The sequence below is a fragment of the Pomacea canaliculata genome, linkage group LG6 (assembly GCF_003073045.1).
Source record: "Pomacea canaliculata isolate SZHN2017 linkage group LG6, ASM307304v1, whole genome shotgun sequence".
In the NCBI taxonomy this organism is placed as follows: domain Eukaryota; kingdom Metazoa; phylum Mollusca; class Gastropoda; order Architaenioglossa; family Ampullariidae; genus Pomacea; species Pomacea canaliculata.
Genome location: NC_037595.1, coordinates 24932934 through 24956019, shown reverse-complemented (window position 1 = coordinate 24956019; position 23086 = coordinate 24932934). Strand labels below are relative to the sequence as shown.

At 42.4% G+C, this 23086-nt stretch overlaps 1 protein-coding gene across 5 annotated transcripts in view; it reads left to right on the top strand.

The window, feature by feature from the left end:
- Positions 1 to 23086, top strand: part of LOC112566152 (proto-oncogene tyrosine-protein kinase ROS-like) — a 108764-nt gene that overhangs the window by 15968 nt on the left and 69710 nt on the right. For all 5 annotated transcript variants that reach the window (XM_025242131.1, XM_025242133.1, XM_025242134.1 and 2 more), the window contains exon 3: positions 21617 to 21694. In XM_025242131.1, coding sequence (XP_025097916.1) covers positions 21617 to 21694 — 78 coding nt within the window. The remainder of the gene's footprint in view (positions 1 to 21616; positions 21695 to 23086) is intronic.

The following is a 23086-nucleotide window of genomic DNA, read 5'->3' as shown; positions in this document are numbered from 1 at the left end:
CAGCAGGTCGGAATCCCAACATTCTTTCGTGTTCCACGAAAAGGAATATTGACGAAGTGAGACGCTATTGTTGTGAGAAGACAGTGAACTACAGTCACTCACAAGGAACATCGATGCATTTCTATGTCACTGCTGATAAAGGGTGGTGCATGGTTTCCTCATGGAGCATTACCTGCGCTGTTGTAAAGGAGGTCGCGTTAGGAGTATTTCTGGCTGGATGTAATATGGCAAACGACTCGAACTCGCACCAGTGTGACAAGTTTTTTTCCCCTTTTCAAGCTGGATCCCATCTTACAGTCGTTATTATCCGCTACAAGTGCCGAAACGTCAAAATTTCAAAGTGCCCTAAAGTCCCATTGTATCTGGTTGAGAGGAGACTGTACAGGGGAAAACTAAAACATGTTTCCATATCTGGTTCCAGCGTATTTGCTGTGAGCGCTTTCTATCAGCGAAAATAAACTTACAGAATAAGCACTGGAACGGGCCTGTGACCTTAACCTTTTAAATTTTATTTGTACATCGTCGTTACAAAGAACGTTGCTGTTTTACAATCACAAGGGGGGTGTACGAGACTTTCATGTTTGAAAATAGTGAGCTAGACCGCTATTTATGAAGGGAAGACATCCATAGGACATGGCCCCATTGGTGCAAGGTAGTTTAACGAGTTTACATCCACGTGACAAGGCCTAAGGCTGTCAAAATATGTGGAAAACAAATCGACCTGCATTGACTGACAGACTGAAAACGCTCAATATTGATACTAGTCTGGAGATGGTCATGAGATGTCGAGACGATGTGTATGCAGGGCAAAGAGTTTATGCATGTTCCCAGTTTAACGTTTCTGTAATGTCGCTTTCTTCCATGATGAGTTGAGCCTTCCTTGACATTCAGATTTTGCTTATCGAGCGGAAGACGATAGAGGTCGTGTGTGTATATATATAAATTTTGGATGGTCTGTGCATGTCTGCCTTTTTTCTGTTGTCTCTTTGTTCAGTGAGGCGTTATAGCTTCTTTAAACATACAATGTTTGCTTCTCCCACGTTGGACGCTTGTACCTCGCAAAACTATATTCCACAAACCCGTAATATAACGCTTTTCGGAACAAAGGCAGATGGGATGCTATTAATGTTGACTGTGGAGAGTAACTGGCGAGGCTGTTAAATAAGATATAATTGAGTCTTTTTAGATTGTTTTCAAAACGTTTATTGAAAGTTGATAAAAAATTTAAAAAAACTGGCCGAAGAGACAGTGATTTGGTTACAGTTTTCTTTTCCAATGAGCCAGTCAGAACGGACGACTTCTTGAAGGACCGGTGGGGTGCATTTTTTCCCTAAAGAATATACTATTTCTCCAGATTTGGGTAAATATCCACCTTCCAACACCTACTCTTACAAACATCGCCGAGGTCAAAATTGTTTGCATACAGGTACGTCTAATTAACACAACGCTTCAGCCAATGGGAGAGCTTAGACCTTATGTTAACAGTGTCTGTGTTGTTTCCGGGGGCTAATTTTTGTAGGCAGATACCTCGAAAATGGAAAGGAAATATTCACCCAGATTTGGAGATATAGTATCTTGCATTGACCTTAACAAAGTTATTAGAATAAAATTGCACCCCATTAGTTCTTTAACTAGATAGGACGGCCCGGTGACGCAAAAACTAGAGCCTGTCGGCAATACAGTGAAGGGTGGCTGTCCTGGGTTCAGCTCTTGTCTTCGGCACGTTGTTCTTTCTCTACATGCGGCACCTGTTTACAGGGCTGGCTGCCTTGCCGTGATATAGACTTAGTTGCTGGCTCGGCAATGTCCTCACCCCCACCCTTTAATTAGATCATGTAGATGGATTTATATGTTTTAATAAAAGGTAGAATTTCTTACTGGGATGCTGAGGTTCTTTGGCGTCTAAGTGTATGTGTAAGATGCTGGCAACATGGCAGTGTGTTAGCAGATATGTGAAAGATGTCTTCGGGTAGATTTGTCTCCGAAATAAAAGTTAGTTGCATTGCACCGCGTTTGATCAGCTTCATCCGGGTGATGTCATTAAAGTTATGCGATGTTTAAAGTCTGGCGCGAGTGTTCTTGATGGAGCACGCAAAACGTTAATCTCTCTCCTGAGACATGACATTGGCTGCCGTGGCCCCTTCTAAAGATACAACCCGTTTTTAAAGATGCGATAAGGGACTGCGTGGGACGCGTTTGCCTCAGTGGAGCAACCAGTACATATCCGGTAATTTTTGAACTGCTCTTTCCCCCCCCCCCTCCCCACCTCTTTTGCTCGTTTTACTCATTTTGACATGGGTAATAATTATTGACTTAAAATATGCAGAAAACATTGTTGATACTGGCTTCAGGGAGCAGAAAAAGTGTTTGGTCACTAAGCGAAACTCATCGTAGCGAAACTCATCGTTTCAGCGTTCGCCGAAGACAAACGATGCTCGAGCAGTCTTCAACAGGAAGAGAAGCAGTCACGTGACGAGGCGATAGAGCTTCCGCGGGCAGATCCTAGGCGGTTATCAGTCTCTCTGGCTGCTTCTCTGTTGAAACGTAAGAGGATAGGAAAGCGCAAAGATGTGTTTGAAAAGCAGTTCATTTTCTTTGTTCAGATGCCCGTTGATCAAGTCAAAAAAAAGGAAGGAAACGGTTGTTGATTAAATCTTGTTGATTACTAGCCTGTGGTTGCCTCATATTCAGATCTTCAAAAAGGCAGCCAGAGGGGATGAGGGAAAAAAGTCGATCGTAAGACCAGGTTTACGAGATTTATAAATGTAATCATATTTCATATCACAACTAATCATATTTATTATTTTGTTGACATTGTTCCTTTCCTGGTCCACCCACGATTCCATGGCTCCGAGCCAATTACTCAATCAGCTTAAAGAAGCAAACAAACACTTTTTGGGACTTTGACAGCTAAGTGTCTCTTTCCTGGGAAGCAGTGAGCCTGGCAGAATTTGCCTGCCAGGTTGAAGCCTTGAGCAAGGTACTGTTCTGGAACTCTGAAAGCCAGAGGTTTTTTTCACGTGCTTTCCGGACTATGTATGCGTGACACTCCGAGCGAAAGCTTTGTGGAAATTAGACTGGTGTTTTTTCTGTGTTGGGGAGAGGGAAACAGCAGCAAGCTTCGCTCAGACTGCGGGAAATCTGCATTAACTGTCTGTGCGTGATGACCTGTTTGTTCTAATAACATATTTGGCCATGACCCTTGACTATCATAAACAACAGCATACATGGAACTTACATAAACTGTGCTAAGATGCTGTAGTAGTTCTCAGCCAGTCCGAGATATGGGTTAACTTACGATTGGTTGTTGGCCTGAAGACCGTTAGGATCTCGGCCAATCGCGCGAGATTTACTCGAGGTCAGTCAGATGATGTGGGCAGGACACGCTGAGCAATTGTAAGATCTCGGATGTGTAACATCTGAATTTTCGAGTGTTTTTCTCACAATGCATTGTGTGTGCAGCGGCTTAAAAAAAAAATCTCACTGGATAAAAACCCGTTTTCACTTCATGCTAATATTGCATTCACCCCTTGATTTAGCTGAACAGGCAGTACACGTGAGGTAAAAACTTTTTATTAAGCATTTTGTATTTATTGTGATAAATATTTACGGGTTAAGGGAAGTTCGAGTTAAGTTCATATTTACAGGGTGGGTGATTAAAAAAAAATCCCGGCACATGCTGTCCATTACATTCCACTTCCGATTACGCTGAGGCATACCGGGTTTATGTGGTCCACACTGTACTTGTGACTTGAACAAACTGACAGTTTTACTTCACGCGTCAGAAAGCAGTAAACCCTACTCTTCTGTGCTCGGGTGTCTAAAAGAACTTCAGATGAACAAGGCGCAATGCACATAACTCTTCCCCCCACATAAAGCTTCGCCACACACACACAGAGGGTACAAACGTTTCTGTGGTGGTCTTCAAACCGCCCAGTTCTTAAGCCAACTGTCTGCCTGACTACTTGCCTGGCTGGCGGGGCAATTAGCGGCTGACTAACCTTGACTGATAAACAGAGGTTTTGCTGCTACTCTCAGTAACTTCAAACCTCGCGGCGGGGTTGTACCTCAACCTATGCGCATGCGCAATTGAGCCCTCTGTGCACGCGCCGGTCTCGCGGCCTGCAACAGAATCTTGCGTTGATTTGTCTGTGCATGTGTCTTGGCAGGATCATGGGTACGTCTACGTGTCTTGTAGGATGCAGGGAATTTGTGTGTTACGCAGCATTGGCAGGCCCTCGGTATGTCAGGGTACGTTTGTTGTAGGACCACAGTATGTCAGTAGGTGTCGTGGTACATCCACAGTGCGTATATAGCTCTTTTCGGGGTCACAGTATATCTGTGCAGTCTTTATGAGGCTAAGGAATTGGTATTGCAATGCTGGCCTGATGGGAGCACTATAACTATCTTTACTACGGGAAGTAGTGGGCAGATTTGAGTAGTTTTCTCTCCTTTTTTGCAACGGATTTGATTGTTTGTGGATTTTGTTTGTCAAGAATTGTGGTGAAATATACACAACCGGTTTCTAAACTGTGTTCTTTAGATCGTTCATTTGTTCTTGTGTGTGTGTGTTTGTTTATTGCCTTGTCAGACTGGAGTAAAGGCGATCACTGAGAGTTTTTGATTGTTCATTTGTTTGCTTGTGTGTTTGTTTATTGTTTCTCAAGCTAGAGCATAGGAGTTTGCTTTGTCCTTTTTCCATATCTTTGCCACTCATTCCTCCTGCTCCCCACGATGTGACACGGGAAGTCCTTTTGCTAAAACTGTTTCCTTTCCTGGAACTGACGAGAAGGCGCTTCCCGAGCTCAGCACATTTACGCCGACAGAAACACAGAAATCGGTTATGACTTGTTCCCCTGTAAATTCCGTACACTGCGTGCGGGATGTTTGTCTGCTGCATTCACATTTTCCTGCAAGACCTACAGTTTATAAGACTACTAGGAGAAGAGAGGGTAGAATGTCGGGATAAAACTTTGCTCAGGTGTCGTCGTATACCTGTCTGTAAAGATAACTCGCTTGCATAGTACCCTGTCAGGCCAGGAAATTCCGTCGTAAGATTTAACTAACAGCCTTGGATGGTTTAGCTGAAGGAGGCACATTCTTTGGCTTTGACACAGGGATCTCTTCGGCTGCCACAGAACGCAGGTTTTGTCTACGACGAAGGCACGGAAATAGAAAGGTTTTGGATATATAAAAAAAAGAAGGTTGGAGTGGGTGAAAGTATTTGAACTAGAGTTACCAAACTGTACAAATAGCTTTGTCGATTTGACATCAAGCTGTTTGATCTTAGAAAATTACTTTGGGATCGTGATAGGAAATTGCATGGGCTGCTAATGATTGACATTGCATCGAAAGGTAATTCAGAAGAGTGAGCTGCAGTCAGTCAACGGATTTAAAGAGTACACTTACAACTGAGTATTTAACAGACTGTGGGACGTTTTGTGAATAATAATAATTAGAGAATTTGTAAAGGGTACTCTCCTCTTGTTGAGGCGCGCTCAGTTCATTGTGTGTAAAAGACTTCAAAGGAACCTACAGATTCCACAAGCAGCATCAAATGGATGACTACGGTAAACATGAAAGAAGTGCATGGACCAAGATGAGGAAATTAGGAGTAAGCAATACAGTTTTCATGCCGATCTTCAAGGTTTCGAAAGTGGACAAAAGAAAAGGGCGGCAGAAGGCCAGAGAAGAAAGCGGAGCATTTGCTGGATACCTGTCGGCTGGTGCGTGGCACAGAGAGGAGGGTGACGTATCGGCAAGATCAAAGAGACCGACTAGGATGGTAGGGTATCGATAGTGCAGTCAAGTATGTCGAGACAGCGGTAACACAGTGTGGTGATCTTGAAATCAACGAGAGCACGGTCAACTTTTCTCCTGCGTAAGACATACGACTGTGTTATTCTGAGTTATTTGAAGTTTTTTTCAGTATGCTTTTCCAGTATGGGGGTTTAGCGCGCGCGTGAGAGAGAGAGAGAGGAGGAGGAGAGAGAGATTTCGCAATTTCGCACTAACAATGAACTTATTTGATGATTCTAAGGCATCAATCATCACTTCACCGAACAGACTATATAGAGCTGATAAATTGCTTCGACAAAGCCCTGACAGTAATTTTGGGGTGTATTGATGTTAAATATAGCCTTCACAAAGCCTCTTGTCCAGACTGACAATAAATGAGGTGGCTTATATTTCCTGAAACGACTGCATCACGATCGATGATCTCCCTCCATTCGACTGGGGACACGTGTTGACTCCCTGCCGCCGGGAGCACTGGATGGAACAATTAAAATCAGCTGATAGCACTGGTGGCAGTGGGGGGCAGGTGTTGACGATGAGGAGAACAGCAGCCTTTGTGATGTGAACCTTTTTAATGGCGATGTTTTTTTTCACAAAAATGATGACCTTGATATAAGCTTTGATTGTAATCTTCAGTCTACGAAACTGTCGTTTGCGAATTTGAAGAGAAAACGCACTTAAAAAAGGTAATTTTGAAAATTATTGTACAGGTTCTTAAAATCCTTTACGAAGTCCATGAAGTGGGTGTTTCCTTGAGAGCGATCAGTCACGTGTATCAGCAAGATGATTCTATTATGACAGACTTCTTTAAAGCTTCTTTTTTTAATTACTATAAAAATAATGAGCTCATAAATGCGGATCATTTACGTTGTCGCACTTCGAGGCCCTTAGTAGAGACACGATGAACGGTGAAGTCACGTGACAATACCACATAGATGATGTACTTTTTAGTGGAGGTTTTTTTAAAAATTGGGCTGCCCTGTGGTAGAACAACAAACTCGTCCTGCAGAGTATGAGAATAATGGGTTGGGGTTTTTCATCTCCCAGCAAACACGTATAATTTTTTTCTTCATTTTGCAGCTGTTGACAGATGTGGATGAGCTCGCCAGTTGCGGACTTGGCGTTACCCAGGAATAACAACCCAATGTTGATGCTTTTGTTTCGTAATATTTTGTTGTTTTGTTTAATTTTGTTAAAATGTTTTCAGTCTATGTATTTTTTTTAAGCAGGGTTGTTTTTATTTCATCGTTTAAGTAAAAATAGTGTTGTGCGCTTGAAGGATGTATATTCCTTGCTTGGTTCTCTAAGAGGTCCCCGATAGAGAACTGAATAGGATGTGCTACTCATCTAGTGTCTAGTTTTGGCGTCTGCGATTATGGCTGTCTTCGAGAAAGGATGTTAAGTTCATTACAAGATGTCTGTTTCACTTTAAAAATAGCTTTTCCTTCATTTCGTTTTACAAGAATCACCTTCAGACACAGAATGATGTTTAATTCCTAAGGTCAAAGCTAGAGGCAAAGATAATAAAATACAAGAAAAAGCTCATGACGCGAATTCCTTCATGCGTAACGCAGCGCCCCAAGCAGCACACGTGACAGCTTGTGCGGGGTAGACAACCACGAGAGTGTAAACAACGTCAAAACAAATAACGGTTGCCCACGTGTTTCATTTGTTTTTGCCCTAGTAATCTATCACCTATGTGTAATATAATATAAAAAATGGTTTATTTGTGATTTTTAAAAAGAATTACCCAAAGTATAGTAATCAAAGTTTTCCGTCTTGTTTTCATGTACCTGTTAAGCTCTCTCTCTCACACACACACATATACACACAGAGAGAACCATAATTGAAAGGTTTTATGTGTACCATCATGACGTCACAGGTCAGAGTAACTTTAATTGATCGTCTGTGCCGCAGGATTGCATATTGACATCGATATCTGCTCGTATTGCGCAAGCGTGTAGCTTTGCAATGTGTTTCACAACATCATGGAAAATCCTTTACCCATAAGTGTTTGGAAATTTCTTTCTAATAATGGAGTAAAAATCAGTGGATGGAACTGTTTCCCCAAGTCTGGGTAAACATCCTCCCTACCTTCTGTTTTTGAGACACGTGGCTACAGACATCACTATGCACAGAAAGAGGTCAGACTCTTGACGCCATGTTTGTACGCAGAGACAGCCAATTAAAACATGGTCCCAGATCTCATATTGTGTAGCCTTGACAACATAACGTATTCATGCACAGTCTTAATGTCTGTTCTACTGATATTTGTTCGTATCTAGTGAACGGAAGAAAAGCAGTTCACCAAGAGTTTGGTAAATAGTTCTTTGTTTGATAAGCTTGAAGAAGTTATTAGGAAAAAATTGCACACCACTGGACCTTTAATAATTTATTCCTTATGTTCTCCCGATTCCTAGGTTCATTTTTTGTATTCACCCGTTCGTCCGTCGTATGATCCACTTCCTGGTTGCTGTATCTCCATAATTTGTTGGGCGATCCGGTGGCGCTGCGTCTACCTTCTGTCACCAATACAGCGAGTATTGGCTGTCCGGTTACGGATTTTTGTTCTTTCTCTGCATGAGGCATCTATTTACAGAGCTGGCTGTTTTGCCATGATATAGTCTTAGTTGCTGGATCGGCGTAAAACACCAATTTCTCCCCTACCTTCACACACATACCTTCATAATTTGTTAGTCAGCCAGCCTCTCTCACGAATGTATAGCAGCCTGCATCAATTTCTTTGCAGGCGATATACTCATCACGCAGTGTCTCATTCTTTAGCTTCGCCTCTCAGCAATCTTTTAGTGTCACGTGTATATAGATTCTAGTGTTTTACTCGGCCTTATTGACTAAGCCCTCGTAAAAAAAGTGTGTGTGTGTAGGGGGGGGGGGGATTGTTTACCCCCTTCTAAATAATCTTACAGTTCATAATTTTTAACGGTCTTGTTAGGATTTAACTTAACTTAGGATTTCCGCTGAAACGATTTAAAAAAAAACAAAACCGTTGGTTATCGATAACAGGACAAAATTACCTCCCAGCTGTTGTACGTTTAGACCACAAGGTGCAGTTCAGCGTTGAATAGCAAATCGTGTTCCAGTGGCATGCCCTGTTTGTGTCGCAAGTGATCGTGTGTTTTCTGAGCACAGCTGATGCCCAAAACAAAAACAAAACATCAACACATGATCGTTACCAACGGTAAAGTGTTATAGCGGGAGTCAACCGGGAACCAAATAAAAATCTCTGTCAGAAAAAGACCTGATGGAAAGTTAGCGATTCTCTTGTTTTTTATGCTACAGTGAATAGGTTTGCACGCGTTTCAGGACTTCATATCTTGAAAAGAATCTGTTTCAAATTGGGAAGTTTTGTATTTGCGTTAGAAAATCACATTGTTGTGTAAATGAAAAGTTAGAAACATGTGGGACATTAGATAAAGCGATAAGGTAAACAGCATCGTTGAAATGCGCGCGGTCATGTACACATACACACGCACGGACACCTCCCTCTTTCTCTCAATACACATTCACGCACGCGTGTCCCCGCACACACACTTTATCACACAAACAGGTTCAAGAACACATTATTTCTTCTACTTCCTTTGAGAGGTAAATTATTTTTGCCTCATATTGCTGTGGGCGATAGAAAGCAAGAGAGACGTGCACTTTCTGTCCATGTGCCAGCGACGCATCTTGTAAAAGAAAAGGAGCTGAAAGAGGTCAGAGTAACCCTAGAGATCAAGACCGATAACCGTCACACAAACACACATGCACGCACTACTCACTTATTTTACAAACACAGCGCACCCACACACGGAGAAAGAGAGAGAGAGATGCATACACTGCACATATATTCTACAAACACGTGCACGCCCTACGCACACGTTTTGTAAACACGCGCAGATGCACACACACACAACAAAGAGAGAGAGAATGTAGAGTTCACATCGCTGACGGTTCAGAAAAGTCGCAGCGGTGAAAACGAAAACACCCGTGGCCCTTGCATTGGCATGCTACCCCGATGGGAACAGAACCGTGAGACTAAAACGAGGGAAAATTGTCTACCCTTTGGACAAGCTGTTCGGGAGGTACACTTCGGGCAGTGCATGCGGGATGAGGTCGGGAGGGGAAGTGGGACACGTGGAATCGCTCTTACTAGCAAAAAGCAAACAAGTGTTTTTCTCGACGTACATCAGTCATGCGAACAGAATTGCCTTTTGATTTTATTTTGATGAGAACCAAAAGCCATTTTGAACGCAAGAGGAAGGAGTTCCAATCCTCAGTATATCGCCTCCACATGCCCTTTGACAACAGGCTGTCATTTAGTTTGTCTTTTGAGAGTCAGCAACCAAAATACAGGTCTTCACATAGATTAGGTAGTGACTGATGCTGGCCGAAGCTGTAAGGCAAATGGATTTTGACTGCAAAGATTGGAGGTTCCATCTCTCTGGTATACACGTTTTAGACTTGTATGTTTCCCTTGTTATAGTGTGTGTGTGTGTGCATAAAAAGCTTGGGTGTTTTTTGGTATTAGGGTTTTGGAGTAGGGTTCTTATTTAGGCCGAATGACTGAGCAAAGAAAACGCTTGGTTGAAGTAATTGTTTGGTGGTGTTCACGCATGCGTAGAACGGGCCAGTGACAGAACTTTGAAGACTCTATGTGTGAGGAAGTACTTGCGACGGAACAGGATCAGAAATAATCTTGTCTACAGCGCTGACATGTCTCTGCGAATGAACGATAGGTTTGCACACTGAAACTGTCTACAGACGAGATGACTCTGTCTACAGACCTCTAGGTATGATAAGTGACCAGAGGCTGATGGTGCCTGTAGGATGTGTCTAGAAACCGGTGAGGGGTACAGGACGATGTCGCCTATAGACTGATGACAAATGACTACGTGTATTGTCTACAGTAAGGGTGTCTATAGGCTGATTACTATGTCTGTCTAGACGGAAACTATAAACCAACTTCAGACTGACACCCCCTTAAATTCTACCGACTGACATTGATGAATGTCTTCAGACTAATGTCAATGATAAGTACGACGACAAATGTCTACCGACTTAGGAGAGCTGGAAGTAGGCCGCTTCGTTTTCTCACGCCAGGCGTGCGCGCTTGGTATTAATGAAGCTAAGGGAGCTCTGGAGGCAAGCTGCTAGCGATCCCTTGGGAGAGATGGTGTGTGCAAGGTGAAGAACAGGTGTCACTGGACGCAACACTCAAAAGTCAGAGGACGGAGATCAAACAAAAAGTGTGTGTCGGGAAATGGGAATTGTTTCTTGAGGGGAACGAGGGGAAGAATGGGTTGAAGGGGTGCCAGCTACTCCTCTGTGCCTTCACTGAGCATCGGGTTTGAGGTCAGAAAGGATTGAGTACGCGACTGTGGAAGCAGCGAGAAAATGTAGATTCTTTGGTGGAAACAACCGGAGCGTTGGTAGGTCGCTCGCTTCGTTTTCCGCGGCATCCGCCTAGACTCCTACCCGGTGGAAACGGGATGCTTCGCGAGGTTCTGGGGTCGCTGGCATCTTTCTGTTCAGGCTCCTCGTACATCTCTTATCCCCCCTTCCCCCCAAACCACCACACTGCCCCTTCCATCTACCCCTTCTCCTAACGCACGTATACACAACACTCCCGCCGTCTGCACGTTACTGTCACTAGCGCTAGGAAGGGTGCCTGGAAGGGTGTGGGGGATCTAACCGTGTTGAATTACACCCTGGGAAAGTTGTGCAGCGCCGGCTGGTGGCAGCAGGCGAGTACAGGCTCCTGCGCGGGCTCCCCGCGGCTTGGGTCGGTGACGTCACGGACACACGATCCCACAGAAAGTGCAGGGTGACGCTTTGTTCCTTGGTGCGTGCGCCCGCACCAAGTCTGACCTTCCAGAGCCGGACTACTTCTTCGGTTAGAAGTCTTTGCTTTGATTTCCCGCCACCTGCGCCTCGCTGGAGCAGTCCATTCACAGAGTTTTGATTTTAATCATGTGAGATGCTGAGATACGCAGTCTTTCGCGGGGTTTTGGACAGAAAAAAAATGTTTGAAATAAATTTCATTTCTTATCAACTTCTCCTGATGGCGTTTCGACAAAGGAGTACAGAGTAATCTGCGATTTGTCTGCAGAATCTCTCTTCCTTCTCGGTGTGTGTGTTATTTTCCTCGCAGATTTTAGACGATTGCTATTACTTATCATCAGCTCCAGAGATGTGAAAAGAATAAGAATAATTAGGTAACTGTGTTAATTGTTTAAAATGCAACCCCCAAATCTTAATAAAGCTACCACGAATACCAACTTTTATGTTTACATAAATTAACTGGGTTGGATTGTATAAACATCCTTATCTCCTTCTTCTAGAAAGAAACGCAACAGGGGATGTCCGTCAAACATTTACTACGGACACATTTACCCATGGAAAAGTAGATTCAGCGTTCATGCCACCTGCCCCTTGACGAGAAATAAATAACAAATGATTCAAAATCCGCAAGTCAGCATCTAACTTTCATCTGTTCTCGCAGAGTGAAAAATAAGATCCATAGCGACAAAAGATAACAGTAAATAAGTAATAGCATGGAGATGTATTGATGGACTGATGCCTGTATGCCGAGACTCACTCTTGGCCTCTTGCGAAGTGATCCGCTGTTAGTCTCGGCGAGCCGTAACAAAGATTGTGAATAAACCGGAAGCTATGTCATCTAATGCCTCGTTTTAGCAGTTAACTGGAAAAAGTCGTCTGCCAGCAGTCTAGGGATATTCGTGGTAGTAGGAACTTGTCTACTGATAAAAAGCGGGTAATTCAGCTCGTCCCAGTAAGAATCGTGAAATTCTTATTCTTCAGTGAGTGGGCCGGGTTGGGGGAAGGGCAGCGCCTGAAGGGCGCGACAGTGGCTGCAAGCATCAAAACATGTCAGCAGACTGTGACCGGCCTTCAACCTGAAGACTATCGACATTTTCGCTTCCAAGCGCATCCTGGCTAACGGCAACTGCTGGGCGTGGCCCAGACCTTTCTGTTCATGCGCGCTAACACGATCAGCATTCTGGGACTGGGCCTATCTATTGGAGCTCGCGAAAACACAAACCGACTGAAGAGTTTTCTGGAGAAAATCCTGTTTGTATGTCACAGAGTGTGTGCAAATGTGTGTGCGTGAGAGTGAAAGAGAGAGAAAGAAATATTAAAACATTCAGATGGAAAAAAAAATCTATGACATATACTTATCACTCAAAGTCGTGTCTCGGCTTAGTCTAGCTTTTCAAATCATCAAAAGATTTCCATAAAAGATCAAATGAACCAGTGTTCCTCAGACCACCATTGTACCCTTCTGCGGTGAAAGAAATGTCTATTTTTAGAAAGTGTGTTGGGGAAACGAAATGAAATGAAAATTATCGAAAAAAAAGCCTGCAGAATGGAGCCTGAAGGACACTTGTGATGTGTCTTTTCGCATGAGGACTTTCGTCTTACATAATTCCAGGAATAGAACAAGAAGCCTTATAAATAGTTTCTAATACTTGGCGCTTGACTTGGCAGTTTCCAGATTTTGTGGGATTTTATAAAAGGAAAAGCAGGCTAGAATAAACATAGACATTGGTCCTGGAAATGTTAACGTAGATACACTTTCAGTGGCAATTGTCATGAAACGGGGATAAGTTGTTACCCGGGGGCAAATTTGGGGAAATCAAGGAAAAGATCTTGTCTCCGTAGTGACGACTGTCCAGACCCTGCGGATATTGCTTTATGTTACTTTTGTCGTTGACATTGATTTATTATATCCACGATCACATCTTCGAATTCCTAACCCCATTTTACAGCTACGGAAAATAGATTCTTGCTCTTGATTTACCCGGGGCAGCTAACTTACCTTCGCTTCATGAATACGACCACTCCCACTCAGCCCCTTATGGCTATCTAGAAAGTTTGTGTTTCTTAAAAAGGTATTATCATGTTTTTTTTTGTGGGAGATTTGATTGGTTTATTTCATTTGACACGGGGATACGCGTGGCGCGGGGCCTTCAAAAGGCAGGTTAAATCTGATAAGTAGCTCTTTCTCTCTTCCTTCCCTTAACTGAATAATCGATCCCAGCGGCAAGGACGTTAACTAGGAGCTAAGTAAATTGTAGCAGACGATTTCATCGGGAGCAGCCAACATCGCTGGCGCAAGAAGGCAAGATGGATTGAGCGAGCCTTCCACTCTAGACAACTCTCCTGCATCTTTTACTTTCTCTTGTAGTCTTGCGTGAGCAAAAACAACAAAAACAAAACAAAAATCGCATCACAATGTCGCCTACACCACGTAATTGTCACTTTCCGGGTACAGAGATAAATATGCACTGAGTTTTCTTTTCTGGTTGTGTTTTTCTTTGGCTTGATTCAAAAATAGTGAATTATATTTATACTGAAACATATGAAAACTATATTTTTGTTGTTGAAGGCAAATATTATTTCTTACAACTTAAGTAAACTTTGTGGTATTGCAGTTCTTTTCTCTACTTTAGGCCTGAAAAAGCTTTTTCATTTTATGCAGCGTTATTTTACGATTTATTTTAATTTTAAAACTTAATTGTAGAATAACATTTACAGTTTGAAAAAAAACTTTAAAACTAATTTATTCCGCTCACCACTTTTTTCTAAATTCTTTCCTTTTCTCTTTCCGCTTGTAATATTTTCGTCCGTAGAAGAGCGCATACTTTGGTCACGTGACAGGTTTTCAGTATCAACCAGGATCATTCTCTTGAGAAGTAGTAAAATCAACAACTTTATAAATCAAACCTCTATAACATCGATACTAATGCAGTTTACAAAGAAAAATCTACGTGGCACGCACGTTAAACTACCAAATGGTTGTTGAGTTTTGTTTTTAACTTTTATTGACAATGGGGCTTAACTGTTTAAAAAAACCAACAAATGCGCTGTTTGCGTGTTTGCTTTACCGTTTGCGTGTCACAGTTGTAAGTTAGTAGTGATAAATCTCACGGAGTCCGTCCGTGATTGTTATCTAAGCGAAAGTTCTCGACTCAGAACTCTTTCATCGATCTGTGGTTTTTGTGTGTGTGTGTGTGTGTCCTGTATGGTAAATTTAAAGTAAGCCGTAGATGTGTAAATGTCAGATAAGGACTAAAAGTGAGAAATCAGTTATCTGAAATCGCGTTTTTTAATAATAATAAAATGCAAAATTTGTAAAGCGCACACTTACACTCCTAAGGAGCATGCTTCTAGCCTCTAAGAACAAGAACGAAATAGGGGCAGCATACAAGGGACAGGAAAACAACTATTAAAGAATAAACAACAGTACTAAAGGAGAATACAATCAAATACAGAAAAGAGTAACCAAATAACAAGAACGATAGCTGAGAGTAATATTTATTTTAATCGAGGAAAGACAATATAATTCTAATAACAGTTTGATTCTATGGCTGGCTTTGTCGTTGAAATTAAGGTGCCTCCACCAGTAATTAATAACGCTTATTTCACAAACAAACATATTTAGAAGGACGGAGTGCGTGGTCCTGGTCTGGACTTAATAGAGCTGTCGTGTTTGATTGGTTAAGTTTACATACTGCTTATCAATCACGAGATTTAATGCTGGGAGGATCAGTATCTATCCTCTCGAAGAAGGATGTGCTGGTGTATTTAAATTAGCCTCTGACCCTGCACTACTGCGATCCAGGGTCTGTTTCTGGACTTCCTGCCAGACTGACGCAAGAGCGTGGGCACAGCAACACCTCGTACCACCAACGGGCTAGAAACCCGGACACGGATGTAAAAGAACTTAGAGGCACAAACCTGGGGCCGTATTCATGAAGCGATGGTAAGGCGTTGACTTGGGGAAATCAGGAGCAAAGGGTCTTGTGTCCAGAGTTGTAAAATGGTGTCCAGATTCATTGGATGCTGCTATACCACTGACATCGTAATTATGAAGCAGAGGCAAAGATCCCCTGGAGGTAAAGTAACATTAAGCAATGTCCACTGGGTTTAAACGGTGCATCGAAACAACGGAGACAAGACGTTTGTCACTGATTTACCCATTTTACTCCAGGGCAATGGCTTACCCTCGCTTCATGAATATGGATCCGGGGTGATTTGGCCTGTGGAGTTGCGCACAGATTCGCCTCCACAAAACTGATTGATGTAGGCGATGGAGCAACATTCAGTTTTGCCACAAGAAAGCGAGATTTTGATACAAATCCGCCAAAGGCAGTAAGCTGTGAAATGGAAGCACTTAGTTGCTTTTCTGTTTATTTTGGTCTGTCGTGAGTGTGCTTCAAGTAGCCGAAAAGGGGAATTAAATCCTGTCTGAATCGCACCAGGTTCTTGCAAAAGAGTTCAGTTGGTCAGACCTGATCGTCCATACATCAATTACACAACTAGACGTGTCTGATGGAGGTCAGGATGGAATCTCAGAGATCTTCATTTAAAATAAATTCACTAATGTGTTCACAATAACCCTCTTAGTTCATTTGACATTCAGGTCGGGGCAAAGGAGAGTGAAAACTGAACGCAGCGGCTTTGCTAAAGTGGGAATGTCACAGTAGATTGAATTCATTTGCTTGGTCATTAATGTGATGATATGGAACTCTTAATTTTCTTAGAGCTGTCGTTAACAGTACCAAACAAAACTCTTACAGAGAAGCATGTCGATTGCGATGAAGATCGTTTCAGCAAAGATGCAATAACCATTTTCTATTCCCATCCTCCTTTTTTTTTTAATATTTTTTTTTTTGCTCGATGTAAAGGCTGTTGAACGATTATAGCTGTCCAACCTTTTATAATGATCTTCTTGCGATACCTCTTAGGGTTTTGCAAAATTTTCTTCTTCTAATGCTGTCTGCGGTCCGGGGGCGCGACGGTTGGCTGTCCTGGGTTCAGTTCTCGTCTCGGGCACGCTGTTCTTTTTCTAGATGTGGCATCTGTTTATAGGGCTGGCTGACAGTGTAAAACAACAGTTCCCACCACTCTTCTTCTAGTTAACATTTCTCACATCCATTGCCTAAATATTGACTATCCTTCGATCTTTCGACGACGAAAAAGGTAGATAATTACTTTTTATACAGAGGGGATTTATAGAATTTATATTGTTTATGCCGGGTCATTGTGTCCTTCTGCACCACGCACAGCGATGCGGTATGTTTGTGCAAATACAACTCATACAAGCAATATACTACTGTGATATTTTTAAGTTAAAGACAATAACTATACTGAAACCCAGAATTTGGACATTTACTGATTCTCTCTCGCTCTGTGTGTGTGTGATTATTGAACTATTTCTGAATCCAACCCATAATAAGTTGCGTAAAAGTAGGTCTACGTGCAGCAAGGTAAAATTGCATAATTAACATCGTTCTGTAACATTAAAAAATATATAAAATATTACTTTCGAGGCAATTGTTCCAGATAGAGAATTGCTTTGAATTCCCTTATAGAATGAATATGTCATCGCCGGTTTCAAGGGAGAACAACAAAACCATCAAAGGTCTGTACACAACTTGCATAGTAGGTAGTTGGATTGTCAGCAGCATATACATTTAAACAAAACTCACACTGTGCTTTTTTTCAATTACAGAAGACATACCTAGTAACACATGGTGATTTGCTGAAAATAAAAATTCAAAGAGAACGCACACAAACGTGGGACTTTAGGGACTTTATCGCTTCTTGGCCTTTTGGCCAAGATCAAAGTGTAGTAAGAGAGAGACCGCGTAGGGTGGAGAAAGACAGAAAAAGACAGCAAATACCAGAAAGGAAGAACTCCCAGAAGTTCATGTCAGTCATGCTGTCATTCCACCGAGCGAGGTAGGTTCGAGGCTACACCATCCTGACATTAGCGGGTGGTAGTCTGGCGACTGTTGGCGGTAGCAGTCGTGTCGGGGGAGGGGTGGGGATAGTTAATGGCCGCGGCAGGCACCGGAGCATGGCAAGGAGCAGTACACGTGTTCCGCGGATTCCCTCCACTGCTTACTTTCACGACTGCCGGAGAACCCGTAGCGACCACCGCTGCGGACACGTGGAATCAAACAATCGCTCTCAGCAGGCACGAGCCTTCACAGTCATTCGCCAGAGGCAAATATGGACGAAAATTTGACCAAGTTTGGCATTTTTGTTTTTCCGTCGGTCTTTGCAAAACATGGTCAAAGGCTCATATATATTTTTGTATATTGAAGAATGGGTTTTACCGCCATCTCACAATCAAGTCCGTGTTTCTTAGTGCAGTGAAAAAAAGTGAATTAGGTTCTGTGTGATGGAGGCTAAAGGATGGGTAGGCAACCAGCCTTTGTAACAGGACACTTGTTGACCAATATATTTTTATGTTTGGAAAGTTTTACTTGACGGGCGTAGGAAAAAACTTATAGAGTCCCCACAATATTTACACATCTACACCCCTTCCGTACACACAGCCACACCCCCACACGTCACGCTCATACAAAGCACTTTTTTCGGTCAGTCGTGCCACGACCTTCAGAGAGACGCTTGCCTTAAAAGTTTTTTTTTTATTTGTAATTTTTTTTTTATCACAAACGTCCACTTCCTAACCTTAACGCAGAGCCCTGCAGCTATCAACTACAAATCTTATTATAAGAAGCTGGTCCTCCCTCGTGCTCCCCTCAGCACTTCTCAAAGTGTGACCGTCGTCGCCACATGTCCCTCCGAACTGGTAATAAAAAAGAGAGGGGGTGTTTCTTCAGCATTTATCTATATGCACCGTCGCTTATGTCATACAAGCTTTTCCTTCCGCTATACCAACCAATTAGTGTGTGTCATGTGGTCAACCCTTATATGGCTAAGCCCCCAGCCCGTTATATTTGTGAAAAGGGTGAGTCATGACAAGAGGTTCCTTTACTGGAATTAAGAGTTTTATAACTTTAGAGTGATTTTATTTATGATCGACTTAATCTTTATCGTTATGGCTTGTGTTCTGATGCTGTCTGGAGAATGCAACAAGAGCATGCCTCAGAAGCTTCGATTCAAGCGTAACTGTTAATTATGGCGCTTGTTCTTTGTGACAGATAAGATAGATACACATCGCATCCTCAGGGGAAGGCTAGATTGCAGACGCGGTATATGGAAACTCTCGCAAACTTTAGCTGGCTGCTAAACTTTAGCCATGCAGCTGGCCCCTAGCGACTTCCTGTGGACCTGGCCCTGGAAGGTGATCCGCATAACGTCTGCGACGTGACCAACGTTTAGATGGAAGTGGTTGGCAAGTGTTCCGTCGACATTTCTGCTCTAGGGAGGCAGACAATAAGGGGGCTGGGAGGTGGTGCAATAGCCATAATGGAAAGGGGTCACAGCGGAAGTCACAGGAAGATGAGACAATTGGGGTGGCTGCAGTGAGGAACGAATTCTTTCAGGACATAGATCTCGAGCAACCGTGCGCCCACTTTCCCCACCCACTCCCCACCACACACACAAATATCGTGTCTCTTAGTTATAATGGAAGTTTTTAATCGTCTGACTGCAGATACATCAATACATTAAAATATTCACTCTTGGCTGACATTGGCTGTTGGCCTAAAGGTAGATAAGGATGGAAAAGTTGTCAGAAGATGGAAGAGCGGGATAATGTCCGGCGAAGGATGATTGCGCACAATGCAAACTTTGCTTACAGGATTGAAAAAAAAAAATGACCACGGTTGGTTTGACGTGAACTTAGAAGTAACCGGTAGTTGCAGGTGGCTACTAAATGTTTGAAAAGACACCATCCAGTGTCTGCTTCACCTGTCGTTACAGAACAGCCTCCTCCTCAGGGAGCGCTTATGGGTGCAGCCTGCTTCTTGTCAAAGAAAGGACTTGAAGACTAAGATGGGCTTGGGATGGGGCATGGGGGTGTGGGGTTCTGTCGGGACGTGGATATCATGCGAGAAAAACCGGCGAAATCCGGATACCGGTGGCGGTGGCGGTGGCAGTGGCGGTGGCTGTTGTTGAGGAGGGGGATATGCCATCGGGGTAGGCAGGCGGAGGAGAGGCAGCTGGTAGAGGAAGAAGGGGGCGTCCCATTTCCATCTGGCACTGGCATTCGTTAGATGTACACTAGGGGGAGATGGGAAAGTCTGCGGATGGGGGTGCGCGTGACCTTAGAAGGGGAGAGGGGAGCTTCTGCCTCAAGTGGTGGGAAAGGTGACAACCAGTTCTCACGCCCCGCTTTTCCGTCGCCAGACAGAGGGAAGAGGTAAAGAAACGGTGGCCATCCTCACCAGCCCCTTGCACATCTTGCCTCGCAGCTCTTGTTGGCACATCTAAGATAAGGAACTAAAAGACGCTTCCTGTTGCTCTTAGTCGGAGAGACAACGGCCTTGAGTGAGGAAGGCGAGGCCTAGACAGAGATATGCCTCCCATTGTTGTACCAGGGACATTTTTTTCGCTGTTGTTGCTCCTTCACCCTCGCCTTTTCTTGTCTTCTTTCTCTGCTACCTTCTCTTTGACCATCTTTCTTTCAGAGACTATAATGTTAATGCTTTTGAGAAGATGGGTTTTAAAAGACTAGTTTGTTAAAGTTAATCTTGATGTCTCCTGGACCTATTTTCGACCAAAGGGTCGGCAGAGAACTACTAAGAATCTTGTTAGCTGATGCAGTTATCATTATCCCCCAACCCCTCCCACGATAGAGCTGCTGAGTCGTACGTTTTCCAAGAATAAGACAAAATACGATTTTAAAGTTTTAATACGATATTCAAATGCATTTCTTTCATGGTTCACAGAACAGCTCGACTTGCTTTGTACAAGAGCTAGCATTTTGAAAATACACTCGATTGAACAACAAGAACTTGATTTATTGTTGACAGTTTGTCTTTTCTCGTCTTTTTTCCTGTTTTCTTTGTAACCACTTTCAAACAAATAAAAGATATATTTTTCTAATGCGACTTTCTAAATTTTGGGTTGCTTAGAGAATAATGAATCATGCGGTGATGGTCAACTGTCAAGTGACCAAATTGAGCTTTCGATTAAGAGTTAGCATATGTAAAGAGGAGGCATTCGGTACAAAAAGCACAGAGCTATATAAAGCTCCATGAAAGAATAAAGAGGTTAATGCATCGTTATTTTATTTTCATAGTCAGGTGAACTTTTGTCCGCTTTTTTCTATTAGTCCTGATTTTAAGAAATTTATTTTGTTTTAAGTTCATATAGTACAATAAGATACATTTACAACTTTTGCAAAGCATTTCAGATAGGCTCAATGCATTATTAAATGAAAAGTAGATTTTGCTTTTACGTAATATAAATCCCAGACCAAAAAATATTTGATTGTTTTTCTTTTCTGTGGTCATATGCACGGCTTTCCCTGCCTTTTTGTGATTAGTCTGGCTTCCTCTGCTCAATACACTTATGCGGTCCCAGATAACGCCTACACATACTCATAAGTTTTATTTAGACGTGCTCGATACATCTCTAAAATATTTTAATGAAAAGTAGAGTTGGAAAAGAGGAGAGAGAAGCTAGGCAGAACCTGTCATTTTGTGTGGTGGTGATGATTAATGAACTAATTTAGAAAATGCTTAATATGTATTTTCTTTTCATTTGAAATCCAGTCAGTAAAAAAGCAGTCATAGATTACGGATTTGCTTTAAATATCCTTTCATTATATATGCTTGTTGAACGTATAGTTGTAGCATTTTATATGGTATGACTATATTTATCAAATGTCTTTTTTTCTAACTTTGTAAATGATTTTTAATATAAAGATAAAAGTGTATATAATATATAAAGCTAAACATATGTGTTTTATAAGCTATTTAGTTTTGAAAGCAGACGATGCACACAAAACCGATTTTAATTGTCTGAAGTATAAAAGCCACTAGTGTTAAAAGATTATAGGCTAATTTAACCAGTGTCACTCTGCTTTCAGTGCCATGATGGATGTCTTGTCTTTCCAAGCGTCTTGTCCAGCAGCTGTCCCCAGGAGTGTTCCAGCATTATTCAAAAGGTAGAGTTTTAAAAAATCTCTACCCATGAGGCAGATCCTCAACAAGTTTCTAAGTCAAGTCTTTATTTGATATGGAGCTCTATCTTTGCAAAGCAACTATCATGTTTAATGAACTGATCTTTTCCCATCGTTCCTTGTCCAGTCTTTTTCCATTCTTTAGGCCTTCTTTATATTTTTCCCTTTTGTTTCCCCTTTCTATATTTCTTTCTTCATTTTTCCCTTTTTCCTTCTTTTCTTCCTTTCTTCGTTTTTTCCCCTTCTTGTACACTACAAACTTGCGCAAAGGTGAGTTATCGTGATGCATGTACTGTTCATTAACGTTTTATGCAATGCGTATTTTAGACAACATACACTATGAGCTGATCACGAGATACCTATATTTCAATATTTTTTTTCAAGGGGCTGACTCGAAGATTCAGAAAAAATAGTGTAAAGTATTACCAGGAAAATCGACAATGACAGTTTTTGAAGAAAAGCCACCTTTCATCCTGAAACATCCGGCAGGAAATTTAGAGCTGGGCTGAATTATAAAAACAAGAATGATTTTCTTTGACGACATAGTCCTTCGTCACGTGTGTTGTGTCTAGTTTCAGATTTCTGAAGAAGTATTTTTAGCTAATCTTCGCTTATTCCTGAGCCGTTTGTCTTCTGGTCAATGACTTGCCATACGACAATTAGGACACCAAGTCCAGTTGGATTCCCTTTTCCCATTTTCTCTTAATAATATTTCAGCTATCCTTTCCCCACCACGCACAGAGTATAAAATCACTTTTGTAAAGAAGCGTTTAACGCCGTCATCATCGTTACCATCATCATCACCACCACGACCACCACCACTAACAACAACAACAACAACAACAACAAACATACGTTTTTTCCACGTCCGTGGGGAATAATCTACTGTTTCACGCTTCGCTATCGTAGCGAGCCTTCACTGGAAAAGATCCAGATCCATACTCATTCCAAAGAGTGTTAAGCAAATATTAACTTATGCCTTACATTCCCTCGTACAGGAAGTGACAGTAGTCGGGGTGGTTGGGGTAGAAATGTCTCCCCCCCCCCCCCCACATGCGCAGGCACAGGTGATTAATGCTGATTATGTTCATTAAAATTCCTTTTTGATGGATGCGGTTTTCGAGGGAAGACAGAAAAAACTGCCCTACACGCGTTTCCGCGCTGCCATTAAACGATGACCAGCCCCCATCCACCGACCCACGCGCGAAAGATCGTGACCTTAGTGATTCCATAGACACACGCCGTTCGCCCCAAAGCAGTAACCGAGGAATGTTACACTTAGCAAACAGAAACAGTTTTGTTTTAGAGGGAACGAACATGGTGTCACTATTTTAAAACTTATCTTTTTTAGAAACTGTTCGTACTGGGACATTATTT